Raw genomic sequence first — 23,368 nt, forward strand, 5'->3', positions numbered from 1 at the left:
TCCGGTAGTGGATCTCTAGCTTACGGGTCGGTGATGTCTAGAAGATGTACCATCCATTCAATGATATATCATAATATGTGGCCTGCTAGACCATTTTATTCACTTCTAACATTTTTGACCGTCTTTTTTGGAATTTGTCCCACTGTGTGGCGGTGAACTCTATTCGATAGGAGCGTCTTGAGGAGTCCAAAGTACGTACGATTTCCAGCCATTATGCGTCTCCGAATTTCTCTGCTGGTATCATTTTCGGCAGTAACCAGTGAGCCTAAGTACAAACATTCTTCTAGCATCTTGATTTCTTCACCACCGATGCAAACTCGCGGTGGGTGGCTCACATTTTCTTCTCTTGAAGCTCTTCCTATCATGTACTTTGTCTTCGACGTGTTGATGACTAGTCCGATTCGCTTAGCTTCCCTCTTTAGTCTGATGTAGGCTTCCTCCATCTTCTCAAAGTTACGTGCCATAGTATCTATGTCGTCGGCAAAGTCAAATAGCAGGACGGACTTGTTGAAAATTGTACCACTCGTGTTAATCCCTGCTCTTCGTATTATCCCATTCCAAAGCGACGTTGAATAGTAGACACGAAAAACCATCAACTTGCTCTAACCCTCTGCGCATTTCAAAGGGACTCGAGAATGCCGCTGAAACTCGAACTATGCACGTCACCCGATCCGTCGTCGTCTTGATCAACCTTATCAGTTTATCCGGAAATCCGTGTTCGTGCATTAGCTGCCATAGCTGGTCCCGATCGATTGTATCATATGCAGCTTTGAAGTCGATGAATAGATGATGTGTAGGCACGTTGTATTCGCGGCTTTTCTACAATACTTGGTGAATGGCGAACACCTGGTCCGCCCATAAAACCCGCCTGGTTTCGCCCAACGAACTACCTATTGTCACTTAACAATCTTTTGACAAAATCAGAGAGACAATATATCGGTTTCACATGGCGTCCTCAGTAGGCGTTGAGTCAAGTATGAGTCAAAAAATCAACTTTACAAGGTAACAAAATGAGAGATCTATTAAGATGCTTTTCATCACCGTCCATGAAGCTGCAATAAAAGTGGCGGATTCAAAAGGAACAAAAAACACTTTTCACATTGGATTGTACGGATATATACCATATTTTATTATTGCGCTTTACGAGGAGTAATGCGAACCTTTTATGAGAGTTACAAAGCAATTATTCATTGATGCTTATTATATTTCACATTGATTATTTTGGTTGTTCCATGTGAACAATGTGGTTCACTTTTTCCTAAATTTTTCATCCAGTGTTATGAATGTCTCTTTATTTCCAGTTATATCCACTTTTCCCTAAAACAGAAAGGAATAGAATAAATAAAAACATCAATAAATGTCATGTAATCCACAAGCCAGAAACTCAAAACTGCTGTAACAGTCCCAAGTCCACGCCACATTATCAGGAGTTGCAGTTTATGGCACCTGTTGCGATTGATAACGTAGCATCAGACGACATCATGCCTCACCTGTTCGATAAGGGCCGCAAATGTGGTTTCCTTCGTTGCCACCAAATAGAAATCGTTGTCGTCAATCGTGACGGACCCGTCGATACGTTCGGCCGGGTAGTCTGCGGTGCTGGTTGCTGCTAGCTCGATTTCCGAAATTTTCAGTTCATCGAAGTCCAACACTATAGGAAAGGGAGAAAAAGCAATTTAATAGGAATTAATAATTTTATCAAACCATACCAAGTTTTCTAATAAGCCGCAAAAAAAGATTATCCTGCGACGTGTCCTAATTCTATTCTGAAATTAGCGGCATGTAATTCCGCTCATGCCATTCGAGTTCAAAAAGTGTGAGTCAAGCTCAGATTTTTACTGCATAGTGTATTGGACTTGTCTGATGACTTTAGGATTAAAAATTAGTTCCTGGATGCACTCTTGATGTTCAAGAACTTTATAAGCGTGAATTTAGTATGGAAACCAGAAATTTTTATAATTCTGTATAAAATACTGACAAACACAAAATAGGTAGATTCAAAAACAAAAATGTAAGCTTCTTCACTAAAATATAAAGAAAGCAAATAAAGTCGTTTCAAGTGAATTATTCAGTTAAAATTGTATATTCTGCACGTCCAAAACATGTTTGAGCATTTCTATATAAGAACAATGTATTACACTGCGTAACAAATTGTGAAAAAAAAACTATTGCTTCAAGATAAAACCAAAAATAAATTGAGGTAACTAGTGACCCCTGGTGAAAGAAAAAAATTGGAACACGGCATCAAAATCCTAGACGCAAGTTTGTATGGAAAATTAGGGATGGTCAAGCCAAGAGGAATATCAAACGTTGCTGGTTGAACATTAATTGCCTAACTTACGTGTGTTATCGACCCAGCATTGCATTTGAAACGTTTTTTGAGTAAGTGCATATGTGACATTTTTGGTCAAAATGAGATTTTTTATATTCTTAAATCCAAAATACGTATTCTGGCAAAAAAAGTATGAAAAAATCGTTCGGAAATTTATGATTTTTTTTGTTTGCATATGTACACGCACTTTAAAGAGCAATTATGGAGTACTGCTTGCAATTTTCGAACAGGAAGTGCCCCAGGATGCAGAGTTTTGACTAACACTATTGATCTGTGCGGAAAAAAATGAAATATTCGGTGCCGCTTTTTCAAAAACAGTTTTTTATTGTTTTCTCGAAATTGTGTAAAATGGAGTGCAGTTTCTCAAACAAATGATTTTTGTTGTTTTTATGTTAAGATATGTTCTGGGTTCTAGGTTCTCCAAATTATCCTGGAGATTAGATCATTTGGTCTTACAGGTAAGCAGCTCCTGATATGGAAACGAAGTTAACTGATTATGTCCATACAGGCTCACAGAGTCTAAGAGTATTTGCGCTACGCAAAGGTTCCAGGCACTCCAAGTTGTTCTGGAGCTCATACTGTTGGTAATCATCTACATCTGGTTGAACCGTTAGCATCCCATCATTCCTATGCTGTTTAAAAGATATGACTTACGATACAACTATGCCTGAAAAAGATGTTATAATTCAGTTGCTCCCATCATGCATACTATCAAGGGCCGTATAGCAATTTTGAACTGTAGAAGCAGGCCGCAGCTTTTGGTTATTATTCCACATTGAATCACTTGTCATAAGATGAGTTAGTACTATCCCATTTGATTCCATCACATGATCGTATATCGACCTCAACAGGAAGGCCGTTTTCAATGTTTCATACATGCTAGGGTAAAGTGCCCAATAGTGGACCCCCAACCAATAGTGGACCCTCCAGCCATTTTTGCATTATTACAGCACAATGTAAACATTTTGTTATGAAATGCCATCGGGAGAACCTACCTTAGAGTATGTATGGAGAAAATAAATTAAAACGTTCTATTCCTGCAATGTTGATGGAGCAAAACAATATTTATGATTGGGTTTTTTAAAACAAAATAATCGTTGAAACAGGTGGAGTTGCATGTGGCGCTCTCTTATCAACTTAGCTGGAACATGCGAACAAAGCGTGGCGGTGAGGCATGACGAACTTTCCTTGGATACAAAAACAGCATTTCTGGAACGGGATACTAAGATGAATAACTAATGACACCTTGGATACAGCACGAAACCTGTAGGAACCTATAGAATGAAGTAGAAACTAGTAGGAGAGACGATCTGGCATGATGTTTTGCTTTATTTGGTTCAGATTATCTAGCATGCTATAACAAAATCGGGAATATCGTACACGGACAGAATGTTTCAAATTAAAACTTTATTGATCAGTTTGCCCTCTACTTAAAATATTTGCTTGGCCCTACTATGAAAAAAAAAGGTTTTGTTAATCTGTTTTTTTTATGGCATTTTCATTTTTTTTAATGCGGATCAGTATATTATAATAAAATATTGAATCATGGAGAGACCCGTAATCATCATCATTAACATGACTAGACGGAATATGACGTTTTCTTTTCAATATAATAAATTGATATAATAAATGTGGCGTCTCGATTAGCTTCACGAGTAAATCCCAGGATTGTAGATCGGGAGACAATAAGTTTGACTGATACATTAATCCTGGCTTCCTGGTCTTAGTGCTTCATTTTGTCCGCTACACAATTTCATATTTATTTCATATTTAATTTATCAAAAATTATCTGAAAGAAATAATCTTTTTTGGTATGACCTAAAACCATGAACCGCAATGAACTAAGGAAGTAATCCTTAAGTTTCGTCCTTTTTCGATGTGGACATTGCCTTTGCCTGAGGAACGCAATGACAAAAGCGAAAAATCGAATGTCTCTTACCTTTGCTCGGCTTATGACTACAACATCTTACTGAATTAATTGGCAGCACCATCGTTTTTGATAAGAGTATTCTAGCCCCCAAGCAGGTCTCCATCGGTTCCAGTGACCAATTTCCCACCGACTAGTGAGTTACGACGACATAAATCCAAAAGAAAAGAACTATCGGCAACTGCAGTGTTCGTAATGGATGTCATCAGGATCTTCTTTTCTTCTACATTTGTGTACGACATCCTGGATTTCGTACGCCAAAAAGATGCAAATCTGGGGCGTCTGATGATGCTACAAATTTGATTCAAACAAAAAATTACAAATTTTCACCTAGGTAAAACTGTCACACGCGAGGAAAAATTGCATCCGTTTTCAACGACGCCTACTATGAAACTGTTGTTTTTTTTATGAGATATTGCGAAAAAAAAAGATTCGGCTGCCGGTGGGACTTGAACCCATACTATTCCATTAAGTACACGGACGTATTACCAATTATACAACAGCTGCCTTTGCGCGAAGTTGTTTCATAACTAGCTAATAACGATGGGATAGGGTAGATGCAATATATTTCGCCACCTTGGTAAAACAAGTAGTTTTTTTAACTCTCTAGTGCAGCGGGTCTCAACCTGGGGTACATGTACCCCTGGGGATACCTTCCCCTCCTTTCAAGAGGCCCGGAAGCCTCCTTTCAAGAGGCCCGGAAGCCTCCTTTCAAGAGGCCCGGAAGCCTCCTTTCAAGAGGCCCGGAAGCCTCCTTTCAAGAGGCCAGGCAGCCTCCGTTCAAGAGGCCTGGAAGCCTCCTTTCAAGAGGCCTAGAAGCCTCCTTTTAAGAACCCAGAAAGCCTCCTTGCAAGAGGCCAGGAAGTCTCCCTTTCAAGAGGCCTGGAAGTCTCCCTTTCAAAAGGCCTGGAAGCCTCTTTCAAGAGGCCTGAAAGCCTCCTTTCAAGAGGCCTGGAAGCCTCCTCTCAAGAGGCCAGGAAGCCTCCTTTCAAGAGGCCAGAAAGCCTCCTTTCAAGAGGCCAGAAAGCCTCCTTTCAAGAGGCCAGGAAGCCTTCTTTCAAGAGGCCCAGAAGCCTCCTTTCAAGAGGCCCGGAAGCCTCCTTTCAAGAGGCCCGGAAGCCTCCTTTCAAGAGGCCCGGAAGCCTCCTTTCAAGAGGCCAGGAAGCCTCCTTTCAAGAGGCCCGGAAGCCTCCTTTCAAGAGGCCCGGAAGCCTCCTTTCAAGAAGCCCGGAAGCCTCCTTTCAAGAAGCCCGGAAGCTTTCTTTTAGGAGGCTCGGAAGCCTTCTTTCAAGAAGCCCGGAAGCTTTCTTTTAGGAGGCTCGGAAGCTTCCTTTCAAGAGGCTTGAAAGCCGCCTTTAAAGGGCTCGAAAGCATCATTTTAAAAGGTTCAGGAGCTTTCTTTTAAAAGGCCCAGAAGACTTCTTTCAAGAGCCTCCTTTCACGAGACACGGAAATGTACTTTCAACATTCTCGGAAACCTCCCTTCAAATGGCTCGGAATTATTCTTTCAAGAGGCTTAGAAGCCTACTGAGAGGCTTAGAGGCTGAAAAGCCGCCTTTAAAGGGACTCGGAACCCTCCCTTCAAGAGGTTCAGAAACCTCCTTTCAAGAGGCTCGAAGCCAACTTTCAAGTTATTTGGAAGCTTGATGTATAAACTTAATTTGAATTGGAAAATTTCACGGAATAATGAAAATTTTAGACCAACTTGTGGAGAGCCATATATCTCGTTAGTTTTCAGGTCCATTTTTCATGGATCTCATAAGTTACGTAAGTAAGTCACTTACAGAAAAAAACAGGGGGTACCTCAATTAATGCAAAAGTTCAAAGGGGTACCTCTCAAGAAAAAGGTTGAGAACCGCTGCTCTAGTGCAATATTTTACTTAACTGTAATAAACAATCATAGGGGAAGGTAGGAAGACTTGATCCCCAGGGAGACTTGATTACCCCTGTTTTATCGAGAACTAAAGTTGTTTTGTTCTAGCGTATTTTTTAGTATAGATTTTCTAGAAAAATGACCTTTATGTGGTGAGTTATTTTTTGAATTGACAACCTTATTTATTCTGCAGGGCGGTTTGTATGTTTTGACCTTCCTAAAGATTTTTTTATTAGCCACGCAAAATTTGAACAACTTTTCATAACAATGATCAAATGCTTTCGTTTTTTCACAGCACAAAGTCATGAATATGCTTGACGATTTGACGAAAATGTCAACATTCCATCAAAGTTTTAGGATATTTGGATTTTAAGTTATTGCCTCAATATGGGGACACTTGATCCCCCATTAGTCACCCATACAAAAATTTGGCTTCTAATTTTTTGTAGATTTGACAGATTTGATGGAGGGTTGGCAGGAAAAAATATTTATTGCGTAGATATCATAGAAAGGGGATCAAGTCTCCCCAAATTTTTAAATTGTATGTGTTGTCGAATTTAATAACAAAAGTCGTTCATGTATACGCACAGCAATTCGAAAATTCCGCGTATTTTGAAGGAAAAATATTTTAAAAATCTGAAAGCACCTTTCTAAGTTTATCAAAGCAAGTTCTTAGAGAGGGATCTATTTCCCCCGAATATTTTAAAAGTCGATTTTTGACAGCACTCAAAAAAATCGATTGTGTATCAATAACAACAATAATTTAAGGACTGTCATACATCAGTAAAGTTAAATATTATATTTCTTAGAGAGTCTGTGTGGAAATCGCGCATAATTATTTATTTTTGGCTGTGATACATCGGAAATCAGAAAAGAGGATCAAGTCTCCCCAGTCTCTCCTACAGCTCTAGTAAACATGCATATGCATACGTCAATTTAAAATATTGTTATTATTAATCTACAATTAATGATGAAAAATGCATCTGAAAATAGTTGTCTCGATACCATGGCAATTTTTGTCCGTTTGAAGAACGTGCCAAAATAAACAAATGCAGGAAAAACTGATCAAACATTCAAAATTATTACCAATATACGTACACAATCATAAGAATTATTCAAAAATGCGATTACTAACGGTTTCAAATAAAAGAGTTCATGCTTTTGTCTTTTTTTTTTTTTTTAACTAATTTTATTTGCTAATTATCTAATACATGCATTCATCTCTTAGACTAGGTGTTCCGTGTTTTCTTAACACTATCATCCTTATTTGCTATGTTACGCTTTTAGTTATTATTAATACATTTCAATTGCCTCTGGCAGTTAGAATTTTTTCCTCTGGTTGAATTGAACCATGTAGGAATTACAATGTTTTCAACTTAAAATAAACTTAACCTATTTTATACTAAGGGTACAAGGAGTTAATCGTTGCAATAGAAGATTGCAACGATTTTTGTCTAAAATTGGAAATTATTTTGTTGGACATTTGTTGCAATGTCTCAATATTAGAAATTCTATGAAGTTCATTGGTACTATACCACGGAGGCAACTTCAGAATCATTTTCAGAATTTTATTTTGAATCCTCTGAAGTGCCTTCTTTCTGGTATTGCAGCAACTAGTCCATATTGGCACAGCATACAACATGGCAGGTCTAAAATTTGTTTGTAAATCAAAAGTTTGTTCTTAAGACAAAGTTTTGATTTTCTGTTTATAAGTGGATATAGACACTTAATATATTTGTTACATTTGGCTTGAAGGCCTTCAATGTGATTTTTAAAGTTAATTTTGATCTAGCAGAAGTCCTAAATATTTAGCTTCGCTAGACCAATTAATTGGAACCCCATTCATAGTGACAATATGTCTGCTAGAAGGTTTCAAATAAGAAGCTCTCGGCTTATGTGGGAAAATTATAAGCTGAGTTTTGGAAGCATTCGGGGAAATTTTCCATTTTGCAAGTAAGTGGAGAAAATATCCAAACTTTTTTGCAATCTACTACAAATGACACGAAGGCTTCGCCCTTTGGCTGAAAGGCCCGTGTCATCTGCAAACAAAGATTTTTGACACCCTGGTGGTAAATCAGGTAAGTCAGAAGTAAAAATGTTATACAATATGGGCCCCAGTATGCTGCCTTGGGGGACACCAGCCCTTACAGGTAATCTATCAGATTTAGTATTCTGATAGTTTACCTGTAGCGAGCGATCTGATAAATAATTTTGGATCAGTTTAATGATGTACAGAGGAAAATTAAAATTCATCAATTTTACAATCAAACCTTCATGCCAAACACTGTCAAATGCTTTCTCTATATCAAGAAGAGCAACTCCAGTCGAATATCCTTCAGATTTGTTGAGCCGAATTAAGTTCGTAACTCTTAATAACTGATGAGTGGTTGAATGCCCATGGCGAAAACCAAATTGCTCATCAGCAAAATAGAATTGTCATTAATATGAACCATCATTCTATTTAAAATAATCTTTTCAAACAGTTTGCTTATTGAAGAAAGCAAACTGATTGAGCGATAACTAGAAGCCTCAGCTGGATTTTTTTGTCCGGCTTCAAAATTGGAACAACTTTGGCGTTTTTCCATTTATCTGGAAAGTATGCCAATTGAAAACATTTGTTAAATAAATTAACCAAAAAGGATAAAGAGCTCTCAGGAAGTTTTTGATAAGTATGTAGAAAATACCATCATCACCCGGGCTTTCATATTTTTAAATTTTCTAGTAATAGATCTCACTTCATCCAAATTGGTTCCCAACGAAGGGTCAAAAACATTCTCTTGATTGAGAATGTCTTCGAAGCTCCGTGTAACCTGATCCTCAATTGGACTAGTGAGACCTAGACTAAAATTATGGGCTCTCTCGAACTGCTGAGCAAGTTTTTGAGCCTTTTCGCCATTTGTTAATAAAATTTTATTTCCCTCTTTAAGCGCTGGAATTGGCTTTTGAGGTTTTTTAAGAATTTTTGTTAATTTCCAAAAGGGTTTCGAACTGGGATCCAACTTCGAGACATTATTCTCAAAGTTGGTATTTCTCAGAATAACGAAACGTTTTTCAATTTCACTTTGCAAATCTCGCCAAATAACTTTCAACGCGGGATCGCGAGTTCTTTGGTATTGCCTTCTTCTCACATTTTTAAGACGGATCAGTAGCTGAAGATCGTCGTCAATAATAATGGAGTTGAATTTAACTTCACATTTCGGAATTGCAATGCCTCTGGCTTCGACAATTAAATTTGTCAAAGATACGAGAGCATTATCAATATCACTTTTGGTATCGAGAGGAATATCAACATCAAAATTCCTATCGATATACGTTTTATATAAATCCCTATCAGCTCTATGATAATTAAAAGTAGAGCTGATTGGATTATAAATGGCTTCTTGTGAGATTTCAAATGTCACAGGAAGGTGATCAGAGTCAAAGTCAGCATGAGTTACCAATTGGCCACACAGCTGACTTGAATCCGTTAAAACTAAATCAATTGTAGAAGGATTTCGACTGGAAGAAAAACAAGTTGGTCCATTGGGATATTGAATAGTATAATATCCCGCAGAACAATCTTCAAATAAAATTTTACCATTGGAATTGCTTTGAGCATTATTCCATGAACGGTGTTTGGCATTGAAGTCACCAATTACGAAGAATTTTGATTTGTTGCGAGTCAGAATTTGAAGATCAGCTTTCAACAAATTCTTTTGCTGCCCATTGCATTGAAAAGGCAAGTAGGCTGCAATGAAGGAAAATTGTCCAAAATTTGTTTCAACAGAAACTCCCAAGGTTTCAAAAACTTTGGTTTCGAACGAAGAAAATAATTTATGTTTGATACGTCTATTAATGACAATGGCGACCCCACCACAGGCGCTGTCAAGACGATCATCTCTGTAGATAAAATAGTTTGGATCTCTTTTAATGGAGAGTCCTGGTTTTAAATACGTTTCAGTTATAATGGCAATATGTACATTATGAACTGAAAGGAAGTTGAATAATTCATCTTCCTTACCCTTTAGAGAGCAGGCATTCCAATTTAGAACTTTCACACAATTATTCAGATCCATTAAAACGGAGTCCGATAACAATTTTTTGTGTGTACTTTATACCAACCTGAACAGCTTTAGGAATGGTATTTACTTTGAACATTGCATCAATCATGTGATGCAATTGTTCAGTTAAAAATCAAAATCGGAAGCAGTCATGCTACCTGAATCGGCAACATGACCGTTATTTTCCGTTGGGACATGGGGATAAACCTCATTTTGAGAAGATAACTTTGGTCTACCAGCAGCGATGTTTGCATACGTCGGTACATTGGAAAAATTGGAATTTACTGAAGTGCTTGCTACCCGTGGACGAGCGGCAAAATTTGTTTGTGAATTGTGGTGGGTATGAATTGCTCGACCGGTAACCGGTTTCGAAATTTGAGCGTTTGAAAAATTTCTACCCATCGAATCTGGGATCCGATTGGAATTTCCCGTCATCAATTTTGCACGGGAATTCAAAACTTTTTTGCGTGAAGGGCATTCCCAGAAATTGGATTTATGATTGCCCCCACAGTTTGCGCACTTAAATTTATTTGAATCTTCTCTCACAGGACATGCGTACTTGGCGTGAGAGGTCCCACCACAAATCATGCATTTAGCATCCATGTGACAATGTTTGGTTCCATGACCCCACTTTTGGCACTTACGGCACTGGGTAGGGCTTTGGAAATTTCCCCCAGGCCTGCGGAAATGTTCCCATGTAACACGGACATGAGACATAATACAGGCCTTTTCCAAACTTTTCATATTATTTAGTTCACTTTTGTTAAAATGAACTAAATAAAATTCTTGAGAAATGCCCCTCGGGGAAGTACCAGAATGGGATTTCGTTTTCATCTTAATTACTTGGACTGGTGAAAATCCAAGTAATTGAGAAATTTCAATTTTAATCTCATCCAGTGATTTGTCATCACTGGGGAGACCTTTCAAGACGACTTTGAACAATCGCTCAGTTTTGTCGTCGTATGTGAAGAATTTATGGCGCTTCTCAGTTCAATAGTGAAGAAGACGTTTGCGATCGTCAAAGGATCCCGGCAAAACGCGGCAGTCACCCTTCCTAGCAATCTGAAATGAAACCTTGATCCCCTGAAGGTTACTCAAAATCTCATTCCGGAAGCCAGAAAACTCGGCAACAGATACCACAATTGGCGGAATCCTTTGCTTTTTCGCATGAATCGAATCACCTGGGCTAGAGGTAGATTCGATTTGCTCAATTTCATCATTAATCAAATCGAACTGATTGCTCAGTTCGATTGGAGAAGAATTATTTCCGATATTAGAGTTAGAAGGAATATCTGAATTCTCCAGCTTCCTTCTATTTTTTCCGCGCTTGGGCAGGACGGTCTTGAAACCTTGTTTCTTTGAAGGAAGTGGAGAATTCAGAGACTCCCTTCCTCTTGTTTTTGTTAATACTCATTGCTGAGCGTGGAGACGTGACCTTCTAAGAGGTTTTTTCCCAGAACGGTGTCCCTGCAGGATTACCACCGCTTGTCGGAATTTTACTTCCGCAAACGGGTCCAACGTAAAACGAAGGCACGGGTCCTTGCAAAGATCGTAACGGGATCAGTGGGTACAAATAGCGCTAAGAAGCACCGTTGAAATTAAAATAGCTTCGGGTAGTATTAAAAACTTCCTTCCGCAAAGAGAGAAAGAACCGCACAGCACGAAAGCACGATGCGGTCTGATGACATGCTTTTGTCTAAATTTAGTTAAATAAAAGGTGGCGAAATTTACCACTAAAAAGTTAGTAATTTCAATTATCGCCACTGGCGAGGTTCCATTCATAGTTCTGAAATTTAAACCTGAATTAATTTTCGCCACTATCAACAGCATCGGTTGTCTTCTTCTTATTGTTATTTGGATTCGTCTATTTAAAACAGATTTTGGGAGAAATGTGTGGCAATAATTGAATCAGAATACTTGCTAATTAAACGGCATATTTATATAAAATAGCAATAATTAATCGTCATTATTAAATCAGATTTGCTAGGTAAAGACCAGTTTTACGTAATACCCCAACATCCCAACATCTCCACAATTATTAGATTTTTGCATATTGCGACAATTTGAGAGCAGTGATGGGAAATGTAAAAAAAAGGTCATGGCATTGCTATTACTAATCTCCTGATAACTTTTTTTCAAAAGTAATTAACAGGACGGATTTTTTGACTAACATGTAGTACTTAGAGGGTCCTAGAACTTTGTCGAACAGATCGTTGTTCTAAATACAAAGTGTGAGCCATGAAAGCGATATTAAAAAAATGTCACGGAATGTCATGACATTAATGTCATATGACACTAATTCGGCTCTCACGCCGCCAATATCATATTTGAAGAATTACCTGTTAGAAAAAGTTTTCGGGTTCTTTAAGGGCTACATGTTTATAAGGAAAACATAATTGTAAATGACTTGTGAAAAAAGTTATTAGCAAATTAGTCCCATGACATCGAAATGACATTTCCCGTCACTGTTGTAGAGATAAACATACGTTTAGAGTGGCAAAATATAGTGCTTCTACCCTATCAGTCAATTCCCCGTATCCATCGAATCTGCTTTGGCAACATTTCACACCTTTTCTCTCTACCCAACTATGTGTATCAGCATAGAACAACAGCCGGATGCGTTTGAATCACAAACATGTGCTTCTACTTGTCGTATTGAGGCTTCTGCAACGACAATAGAGGCTCGCTTGCCACCGTGCGTCCGACCAACTATGGTGTGTGAATATTGCAGGGTATCATCATTTCTCTTTTTCTTGATTCATGACGTGTGAGGAAAGTCAGATTTTTACTTTTTTGGAAAAGATGTTATAAAGACAGGAACACCGTTTTTGACCAGAGGTCGTACAGACTGAACACCTAGCATGAGACAACGGACAGGACACATAGCACCCAGTGGACCAGTGGGGAATTCTTCGATCATGGAAAGTTTTCTCCTTACCGGGCGGGAATCGAACCCACACTCCCTAGCACATGCGTCTAGACGATTGACGTCGCTAACCGCATGGCCACGAAGCTCACTAGATGTTCAAAGGATAACGAATAAAGGATCACGATTGAAAGCTTGTAACATGGAACTGCAAGTCTGCAATAAATTTTATGAATTACAAATTTGTTCATTTAATAATTAATTCCATAATTTGATTGTTACTTTACGATACGTATTTTCGCATTAAAAGTATGCTCGTCTTCAGTGTCTCGGTCTTGACGCGACAAATCGGGTTACACGCTAAAACAGCACTAATTCGTCTTAAAGACAGTCGATTTATTGCCTGCATATTCCAAAAATGGTCAGAGTTTTCGGATTGTTGATCAGTAGCCCATTGATACACCCAATAAGTGACTATTAGATTTTCTAACAATTCTGTATAAGATCCTACCATAAGGCAAAGGCGTAGGTATTCCAAATTGTTAGATTCTTATTCAAAAAATGTAAGCTCACAAACAAATATTGTAAGAAAAGCTTGTAAAATTGTAAGGTCTCATAAAATATTTGTATTAGAATCCTAGCATTTTCGCATATGTCCAGTTCTTATATAGGTTTTGGTAGGAACTTAAACAGAATTGTTAGAAAATCTAACAATCACCGGTTGTGTGAAGTATGAAAGGACTTTGTATTTACACCCGATTCTGTTTTTACACGGATTTTTTTTACACGGCCGTGTAAAAAAAATCCCATACAAAATTTTTGCAAAGTTGTTCCATTTTACATGATTCGTCGAGAAATCATAAAACTTTTTTTACACGGATTTTCGAATTTTGAACTGAAAACTTTTTTTACACGGAACGCATCCCCCGTGTAAAAAAAGAATCGGGTGTACTATAAATTGTATTCAACGGCCGATCTTCAATGTCTAAGGATTTGTGTCCGTAGATTTTGAATTTTTCAATGAGTTGAGAATGGGTGCTAGTGTAGGATGCGAGAATGTCCTCAACTCTCCAGGCGTGTGAACATCAACGAGGGTTATACACATAATAGCTGATCTTTTTAATATGCCAACTGTACAGTCTTTCTAAACTAAACTGAAAACTTGTTGTAAACTTCATAATACTCACCAACACTTCTAACCACTTTCCCCTCTTGTCGTAAATGAACGAACAGAACCACCTTGAAGGTACGTTTGTTCCGATCAATCAGGGCGAGCCGCTCGTTGAGTTTGTCCCAAATTAGATCCGATTTCAACGCCATCTAGAATGAAATGCACAAAGATTAATAATGTTCCAACACTTTACCTGTCCAGCATGCTCAAGGAAAAATGCTTGAGGAATTACAAGTCTGATGGTTTATGAAAATTGGTTGATCATCTTATTTGGTTATTTATTCGATTTCAAATATTCTTGATAAAAACACATTTAACATAGCATAGCATATCTTATATATAAAAATGAAATGGTCTGTGTTCGTATCCGCATAACTCAAAAACGGCTGGATGGATTTTTTTCATTTCTTCAGCAGAAACATTCGTTATATTTTCCGACGGGTTTATATGATATTTCCTACTGCGAAAATTATAAGTAAAGTTGAGCAAATCGTGAAAAACTAATATGTGATTTCTATGCGAACTTTGCATGGGCAGTACGGAACGCACATTCTCGCCTACTATGCAGGACAACGTCTGCCGGGTCCACTAGTCTTCTTCTATATAATAAAAATGAAATGGTCTGTGTTCGTATCCGCATAACTCGAAAATGGCTTGATGGATTTTCTTCATTCCTTCAGCAAGAATGTTCGTTATCGTTTCCGACTGGTTTATATGATGTTTCCTTTTACGAAAATCATTAGTAAAGTTGAGTGAATCGTGAAAAACAAAACAAAGATTCGTATGGGGATTTCGTATGGATTGTTCACAATGCGCATTTTCGCCTACTATGCAAGACAACGTCTGCCGGGTCGACTAGTGTGATTGTACAAATCGTGGGTGGCTATACAATGCTCAATTGAGCAATCTACTGTATATTGTCGCAAATTGGTACTTGGGATTAGTACCTTTTCCTATACAGTAGCAGTTGTATACCTGGCCACGTCCTTACAATCACGGAATGAAGGGAAGGAATGTTAGTTCAACATCTACTAGTGAAGATGCAGGGAACCCATACTACCTTCATAGATGTCTCGGGAAGGAAAATTTGTGTTAGTGGGAAAGGTGAATAATAGGGAGCTCTATTCAACAATATACAGTCCCTTCCCGATTTTGGCAACACGACCGGATTTTAATGTTGCCAAAATGGGGATGTTGCCAAAAACGGGAAAAAAGTTTCATACAAAATTTCATTTTTTTTTTGTTTGCATTATTGAAGCTCAATACTTAGAATATATTCTACAAAGTATGTGTAGTGTGTTAAAGTGATGCACGTGCATCATAATTGTCATTTTTGCGATATTATTCATAATTCGGAGATTGTAGCTCAAACAAAATTGAAACAAACTCAAGAATGGTAATCAAAACATAATGTAACTAATTAGTCAATTCCATAATACCAATTTAATAATAAATAATATTTAAAAATAATAATAGCGTCGGCCATGTCCTTACAAAAAAAAAAATGTAGTAATAAAAAAACGTTTCTATAGTAGTCCATTGAAGTGCTGACTTCAATCTGACATCTCATATAAATTTTAGGCCGAAAATGCTTGTTTTTATCATAATTCTCTATATAAATCAAATAGCGATCCGACGGATACAAGATGACTAAATGTGCTACAAATTTCGGATTCTTATATAATGGATTTTAATGGAGGCAAACTTTCTTGTGGTCGGTGTGATTAAGAGTAGTCGGTCTCCTAGCACTCAACCCAGGAATATTTCAGGCGGCAATGATTGATCCATGCGCACTATGTGCACCTCGCACTACAAGTGGTAGTGTGGCCAAGTGGAAGCTGGAAGACCATTTGCGGCATGCCACCTCTCATACTTGATAGCACTCAACCTACTGGTGCTCGCTGATGCTCATCGCACTCCAGTTCTCCATGCTAGTAATTAACACGATGAAGACGAAATAGGCTCAAGAGAAGACAACGGCTATTCGACAAAATCAAAGTGGTTGAAGAATTCGTGTACTTGGGCTCACTTGACCTCCGATAACGATATCAGCAGACAAATTCGGAGACGCAACGTGGCAGGAAAGCGTACGTACGAGATCTGGACAATGCTTGTGGAGGACCAACGAGCACTTGGAGTAAAAATGGTTCTCTACAACGATTCGACAGGCACAAGAAGGCGAGGTGTGCAGCGATTGTGGATCGATCAGGTGGAAGATGATTTACGGACCCTCCGTAGACTGCGTGACTGGTAACGTACAGCAGAACACTTCTGATACTTCGCCATAACAAACAGAACACACGAGAGCAGGCATTGGAAGTGAGCATTGTGAGTATTGATCTATTGCAATCTATGCTACATCCATGGCCAATGAGTGAACTGCCTTATTCAGATGGATGTCAAACAATGAGTAGAGGAGCGATCGTTGCTGTGATAAACAATGAGCAACACCGTCTAACAAGCCAGGCCGTGGTGAGGTATCCATTCGTACCCCGCTTGCTGTGTTCTCCTTTATTCACCCTTTTTCAAGGTGATAAGATAGTCAAGAGAAAGTATCAACGCCTCCCATTCAGTGTACTGGAGTTCCAGACTCATGGAGGTCTTCATTTTTAGAATGCTTGAATGACTTCTTCTATCAGCGCACCGGAACTTCGCTCATTGTTGTGTTACCAAGTGATTCGCTTCACACAATCAGCTTCCATCGGTCAGTGTTGAAGATCAATAAACTATGAATCATCGAACATTCAATTTCAAAGATCTTAGGAAGCTCATAACTTGCCCCACGGCAGAGCATCAAGTAGGCTTAGATTAACCCGATTTTTTCTCATGATCTGATTTAAGTCAATGCCTGCTCGAGAGCCTTACGATTACATGTTACCAAACTCTTACCATTACTATTGAACTGTTGGCAAACATGCTGGAATCAAAAGGCTCGTTATGCAATTGACACATCAGAAAAATGGAAAGGCCATATGATTTATAGACAAATTTGCCTAATTTATAAAAATAAGACTCTTTGAAATTAAATTGTTGCTTATTTTATATACGGGAATTCAGCAGATAGACGGATAAAATGATAAAATTACGGTTTCTCGGCTGATACCAGAAAAGTACAATGAGCAAAACGACTTGATGGTTAGACAGCGCATTTAAACAATCGAATGTGCCAATCACTAGCAATTAAACCTACGGGGTTTGCTTGTTGCTGGATCACTCATGCAGTATCTGTTGCATTGTGATGTAATCAGCGGGCTTGGCTTAATAGGTGTTGACAAAATCAGTGAGATGCCAAAAAATTAGACATTTTACGGTGGGTTGGTTAGATTAGGGTAGTGTGAATAGGAAAACGTGAATAAAAAGAGCAGAAAATTTTAAATAGACATTGTTTGCAATGAGCGGTAATATGAGTGGTGGTTCATTAATTCAGCGAAAGTGCCCACTATTCGTACAGAGCCCATAGTACGCATATAAACCTTAATGACATTCACTTTTGGTTTTGTTTATCTTATTACATAATTATAAAAGATTTTAGCTCTAAAAAGTAATAAAAAAATATTTTCGAGGTTGTTGCCAAAATCGGGAAGAAAATGTTGCCAAAACGGGTGTTGCCAAAATCGGGGGTAGACAAAAATGGGTGTTGCCAAAATCGGGATAGGACTGTAGAGCGTTTGTCAATAACAGTATATGCTGAAAAAATATTAAAATATAGTCATCAATTTACTTACGAACCGTCCAAAGGAGGACAAAGTAACCTGGATTTTACAAATGTTTCGCATTATATACAAAACTTATTCCCCGAACATTAAAATCAGAACCAAAAACTCGGATTTTACGAATGTTCTAAATCCTACCTGAACCACGTCCGATCACGCACCAATTGTTTACTCACTCGGCCGCGCGAACTATCTGCTTACTGAGCAGAAACACGACAAAACAGGCACTGACGGCCGCGCAATGCAAAACACAATATTTCGGCAAATCTCGTGATCGTTCTGCTGTCCGAAACAAGAGCCAACTCGCCATATTCTTGATAAAAACCCATTTCCACAGAATTCAGTACATACACTAAATGGGCTCTTTATTTTATTTGTTTATTTCAGTTAACCATGTAACATATGGCAACAAGCGTTTTCAATCATTACCACAATAAACATGTAGGGGAACTGTTCGGCACTTCATCTCATAGCTTCCATGTTCATCCCATCAAAAACAAAGCAATGAAATGGCAAAAAAGCGAAAGAAGATTGGTGCTGTATTTCTTTATTTTGCGATGAGCTGAATGAGATGGAAAACGGAACAGTTCCCTTATATTCCCTTACCCGAGCAAAGTCTGATATAAAAATTAGAGCAAATTGAAAACATATTTTGACGTCGACATCAAATTGAAATCATGATTTGTTCTCAAATTCTATTTTTCGTGATTGATTACATCTTTTGATTTCATATGGTGTCGATTTCTAAATTGTATATATTATACATTTTATCATATTGGCAGCAAACTGATTACTAATTTTGTAAGCGAAAACCAAAATCAAAATTTGTTTTCAATTTGCTTTCATCAACAGCATAAATAGTTTTAGATTTGTTGTCCCCGTGAGATTTTTCTGCTATAGATTTTGATCTTTTAACCGTTAAAACGACCAAAAGGATGTCAGTATAAGAAATCAAAATTAGGCGATTTCACAACAATAAAATAAGTTATCGATTTGCTCTTAAGCTTTGCTCGGGTATACACACTTCCACAGTCGTGTCGCGCGAGTAAAAGCGAATGGATTATTTTAGGTAACTAATTTTGCACTCATCGCATCAAAACAGCAATGCCGCTACTGTATATGTAGGTTAACATGCGAGAGGCTTTGAAGGAACTGGGCTACGGTGGCACTATCTACTCGTTTCATAGCGACAGATTTTGCTTTTCATCCATTCAACAATTCTCGTATCACCCAAGACATAGAATAAGCACAAATAATGCAATTTCATTGAACTTTATTTTACTTTAATATTATTGCGAATAATCTATTTTTTTCGATATTTTGAAATTTTTTTTCTGTTTTGGGACTCCCCCTTCGCCACACTTTTTGTATTAAGCCTCTAAAAGATTTGTATTACTTGTCACGCTACTCGGCCCGAGCAAAGTCTGAAAACATAATGAGAGCATATAGAAAACATATTTTGAAATTGATATCAAATTGAAATCATAATTTGTTTTTAAATATGAATCATCATGACTGATTACATATTTTGATCTTATTTTGCTGTTGATCTCTGATTTGTATGATCTGCCATCAAACTGTGTGTATGTCACTGCAAGATTTTTCTGCTAAACGTTTTGCTATTTTAACTGTTAAAACTTCCTAAAAGATATCAAATTAAGTACATATTTGTAACCAGATTTGGCGACAAGTTATCGATTTGCTCTCAGGATTTGTTCGGGGGATCCCCCTAGAAACGTGACGTACTTTGTGGATGACCCCTAAGTATACGTAAAGGCTTTAGGATCACTACCAGGGTTTGCAGAAATCGCTCTCAATAGATAACGAACAACGATAAAAGAATGGCAAAAACTGTTCCGAATCATAACAAGCCATGATAACAAATCTATCAAACTTGTATAAATACAAGTGCGAAAAAACAGAATCGGATAGGCAGCCCCCACAGAGAAGTGAAGATTTTCGCTTTGTTTTCGCTCATTTTGTGTTAGATACCGCACAGCTATGTAGAACAAGTTGAAATGCATCATCAGAACCAGTGCTCCCCGCGTTTGGAGCTTTTTAACCTTCCGGGACTCGCATGGTCCTAGATCGCTCATGCAGTCCCGCCCGTCTTGTGAACGACAAGCGAGCTTTTTTCGAAGGTGTTGTGCTTTTTACAACGGCGCGAGTCCCGGAAGGTTAAAAGAAATTTATCATGGGGTACAGGCTTCCTTCCATTTTCGTATTTTTGATCGTGTGACTTCAATTTGCCACCAAAATCTTTGCAACATGTTTAAAAAAAATCCTAAATAATTCAAAGAAAAATCACATGGTAATTAATATGCGTTAAACATTTAGGGTTGGTGCAGAATTGGAAATATGTAAATCACGTAAAAACAGAATTCAGTGTATATGTATTCAGAGATGATAGGTGAGAGACTTTTTCATTTTCTTTTGAATTCAATCCCTGATCATAAGCTCATTAGAAGTTTTTCATTCCCTAAAAATTTCAAGAAAATCCGATAATCGGTTTAATTTTGGTGAGTAACTATGTGTGTGCCATTCAGGATCAATTAAAGGCTTCAAATATTTCCATAGCGTGTAATTTTCAAAATTTTTAACTGTGTAGCATTATCCGATTTGTTCGCAAAAGATTGCATCCGACGGGGAATGTGATCTAGTTTTTCACTATTGAAAATTGGCGCAATCAGTCATTGCGTTCCAGAATTATCGAAAAACATAGTACTTTTTGTTTCCACTATATTAATATTTTTGAACAATCGACAAACTATTGCAATGCCTTCAAATTAACGCAAATAAATGTAAAGTGATGGAAATAGTTCAATCTAGCTCTTGTAGCTGCCGTAATCTGAAAAAGTAACGCATACGACATTTTCCAAAAAAAAATATTGATGTTAACGAGTACCTAGTACTTATCGTACTCTTTAAAAAAAAATGGAAAACAAGCATGTTGTAATTTGACGCATACGTCACTTTTTCAGATTGCGGCAGTAAGGTGCTATTTTGACTATATATTTATGTTTCTCAATACGTTCAATAATATACGAGAATGGCACCATCATCGTTAGGTGGAATATTCTGTTTTTTTAAACTTATTTGATTGGGCATTTTAAATTTTACACGTTAGACACATTCACCTTCGGACCAAATGTATTTTAGTCTTATACTTCATTATCTAGTGATTTGAACAAAAATCAAAACAAAATATTGCTGCTCATGATCCCAGAGATGTAGCGCATCACGAATTGATTTATTACAGTATTGTCATATTATTTTGTACGATTTTCCCAGCTTAGTATGGGAAAACCAATGGATGAATTTGTTCTAACGCAACTGATCATTAGAACTAGAAAATGTAACTTGCAACAATCTAAACCGGAAGTGTTTTTGATGCTTATTCTAAGTAATGTACTCACTTTTTCTAAAATGTTGCAAATTATTACTTTCTGACTATGGTTTATTAAATTTTGCACTCTCAGCTCAAGATCACAATCATAACTGAGGGTGGATGGTCAGCAGCTATGTGCTAAATAGGCGGCTTCCCGGTTGTGAACCAATTAGACAAACATAGAGTAAATTGGAGTGAAATGTCGACCCTAGTGGAAACTAAAAGTATGCTTCCTAGACGGAAGAGGAGCAAATCAATTTACTTAATCGATTTCAAATTAGAATCAATTATTTTTTCAACTATATTGGATTTAATATTCAAATTTGGTGTTTTTTGTCGTATATCCTTACCTAGCAAACGGTTGACTGCTAGTATCAAAACCCAATAATTGTACAGTACAAATTTATACCTTAAAGTACGAAGGAAATGTAAACCTATATACCAAATCTAAAAGTGCCAATCTACATATATACAATTTTAATTTGAAATCTAAATTGAAATCACTTTCATTCAAATCACATTTATTCAAATACAAATCAAAATCATATTGAGCTTCAATTCAGTCTTAATTTTAACTTTTAAGACGATCCCAAATCAATTAATCTTCCTATGCAAATCCAATTTAAAACTTATCCAAGAAGTGATATTAATTCTCTAAATCCTTCAAAAGTTCTCCGTTTTTATTCTTAAACTTAATTTAAGCTAAGAGGAGAGGAGTGCATATTAACTACTTGTATACTCGATATCATGGGATGGGTTACAGTTTTCAGTCAAATACCCATGCTTATAAAAGCTCAGGTTTAATAATAACACACAAGGAATATGGCCCAAACATTAATCTGCCCCTTTTCACCCTAGTCGTGTCTACTAATTCCTCGTCGATTCATTTTTTTCTGGAACGTATGGTTCATCTCCATTCGCACTAGCCTAGCGAGACCGAGCTTGGCATTCGAGTTTAATTAATCGATTTATAAATAGCGCTCAGTGGTCAGGGCGAGGAAGACTTGAGCCACATTGCACTGCTGGTGCATTTTGGGAGAATATGCGTAACGAGCGGAGGAGAGCCTTTCGTCATTGGTTCTTCTGCGAGTATGATAGTTATTCATCCATTGATGTAGATGTCAAAATGTACCAAGTTCCTCGATGCGAGTTGGGAATAATTTTTTTATGTAGCTTTTTTTCGCATTCTTGAATATCAGTACCCGTTTTTGTTTTCATCTAACGGGGTTTGCTATGCCTCAGTGAAAGAATCTATATATATAAAAACCAATCTATGTATGTATGTTCGCTAACTACTTCTGAACCACTTGGCCGATTTCAACCAAATTTGGTACAGACATTCTCTATCCTCAGAGGAAGTTAACAAAGGGGAGGGATGGTCATGTAGAAAAGGGGAGGGTGGGGGGAGGGGTTTTGTTCGGAAAACGAACAATTCTGTGTAACTTTCAACTCACAGGACAGATTTGAACCAAATTTGTTACACACATTCTCTATCCTAAGAGGAAGTTAACAAAGGGGTGGGATGGTCATGTAGAAAAGGGGGAAAGGGGGTGGGAGGGGTTTTGTTCAGAAAACGAACAATTCTGTGTAACTTTCAACTCCCAGGACCGATTTCAACCAAATTTGGTACAGACATTCTCTATCCTCAGAGGAAGTTAACAAAGGGGTGGGATGGTCATGTAGAAAAGGGGAGGGGTGGTGGGAGGGTTTTGTTCAGAAAACGAACAATTCTGTGTAACTTTCAACTCCCAGGACCGATTTCAACCAAATTTTGTACACATATTCACTACGAGGAGGTAATCATATGGGAGGGATTTGGGAAAGGGGGAGGGGTCTGGAGGGAGGGGTTTTGTTTAGAAAACGGGCAATTCAAAGTAAATCATGAACCCCTGTACCGATTTCAACCAAATTTGGTACACACATTCTACATCATAAGGAAAAGATAACAAAGGGGATGGGATGGTCATTGGAAAAAAGGGAGGGTATAGGGGAGGTGTTGTCTTTGGAAAACGAGCAACTCAGTGTAACTCCCAACCCCAGGACCGATTTCAATCAAAT

General features: G+C 37.8%; 1 protein-coding gene across 1 annotated transcript; it reads right to left on the minus strand.

Moving 5' to 3' along the window:
- Positions 1 to 1,100: 1,100 nt before the first annotated feature.
- On the minus strand, positions 1,101 to 21,424 carry LOC134205220 (uncharacterized). Its single transcript, XM_062680279.1, has 4 exons — positions 21,339 to 21,424; positions 14,226 to 14,358; positions 1,491 to 1,651; positions 1,101 to 1,317 (listed from the first exon to the last, which is right to left on the minus strand). Exons 2-4 carry the CDS (start codon positions 14,356 to 14,358, stop codon positions 1,249 to 1,251), a joined length of 363 nt encoding a protein of 120 aa, XP_062536263.1. The 5' UTR covers positions 21,339 to 21,424; the 3' UTR covers positions 1,101 to 1,248.
- Between the last annotated feature and the right edge of the window lie 1,944 nt (positions 21,425 to 23,368).

This window comes from Armigeres subalbatus, chromosome 1 (genome assembly GCF_024139115.2).
Source record: "Armigeres subalbatus isolate Guangzhou_Male chromosome 1, GZ_Asu_2, whole genome shotgun sequence".
Classification (NCBI taxonomy): domain Eukaryota; kingdom Metazoa; phylum Arthropoda; class Insecta; order Diptera; family Culicidae; genus Armigeres; species Armigeres subalbatus.

Excerpts from the sequence above, each read along its gene's own strand:
- LOC134205220 (XM_062680279.1), bottom strand. The coding sequence starts at position 14,358 with ATGGCGTTGAAATCGGATCTAATTTGGGACAAACTCAACGAGCGGCTC. Across the intron at positions 1,652-14,225 it reads GAAAGTGGTTAGAAGTGTTG|TGTTGGACTTCGATGAACTG; the intron begins GTGAGTATTATG and ends CCTTTCCTATAG. Across the intron at positions 1,318-1,490 it reads TTGCGGCCCTTATCGAACAG|GGAAAAGTGGATATAACTGG; the intron begins GTGAGGCATGAT and ends TTTCTGTTTTAG.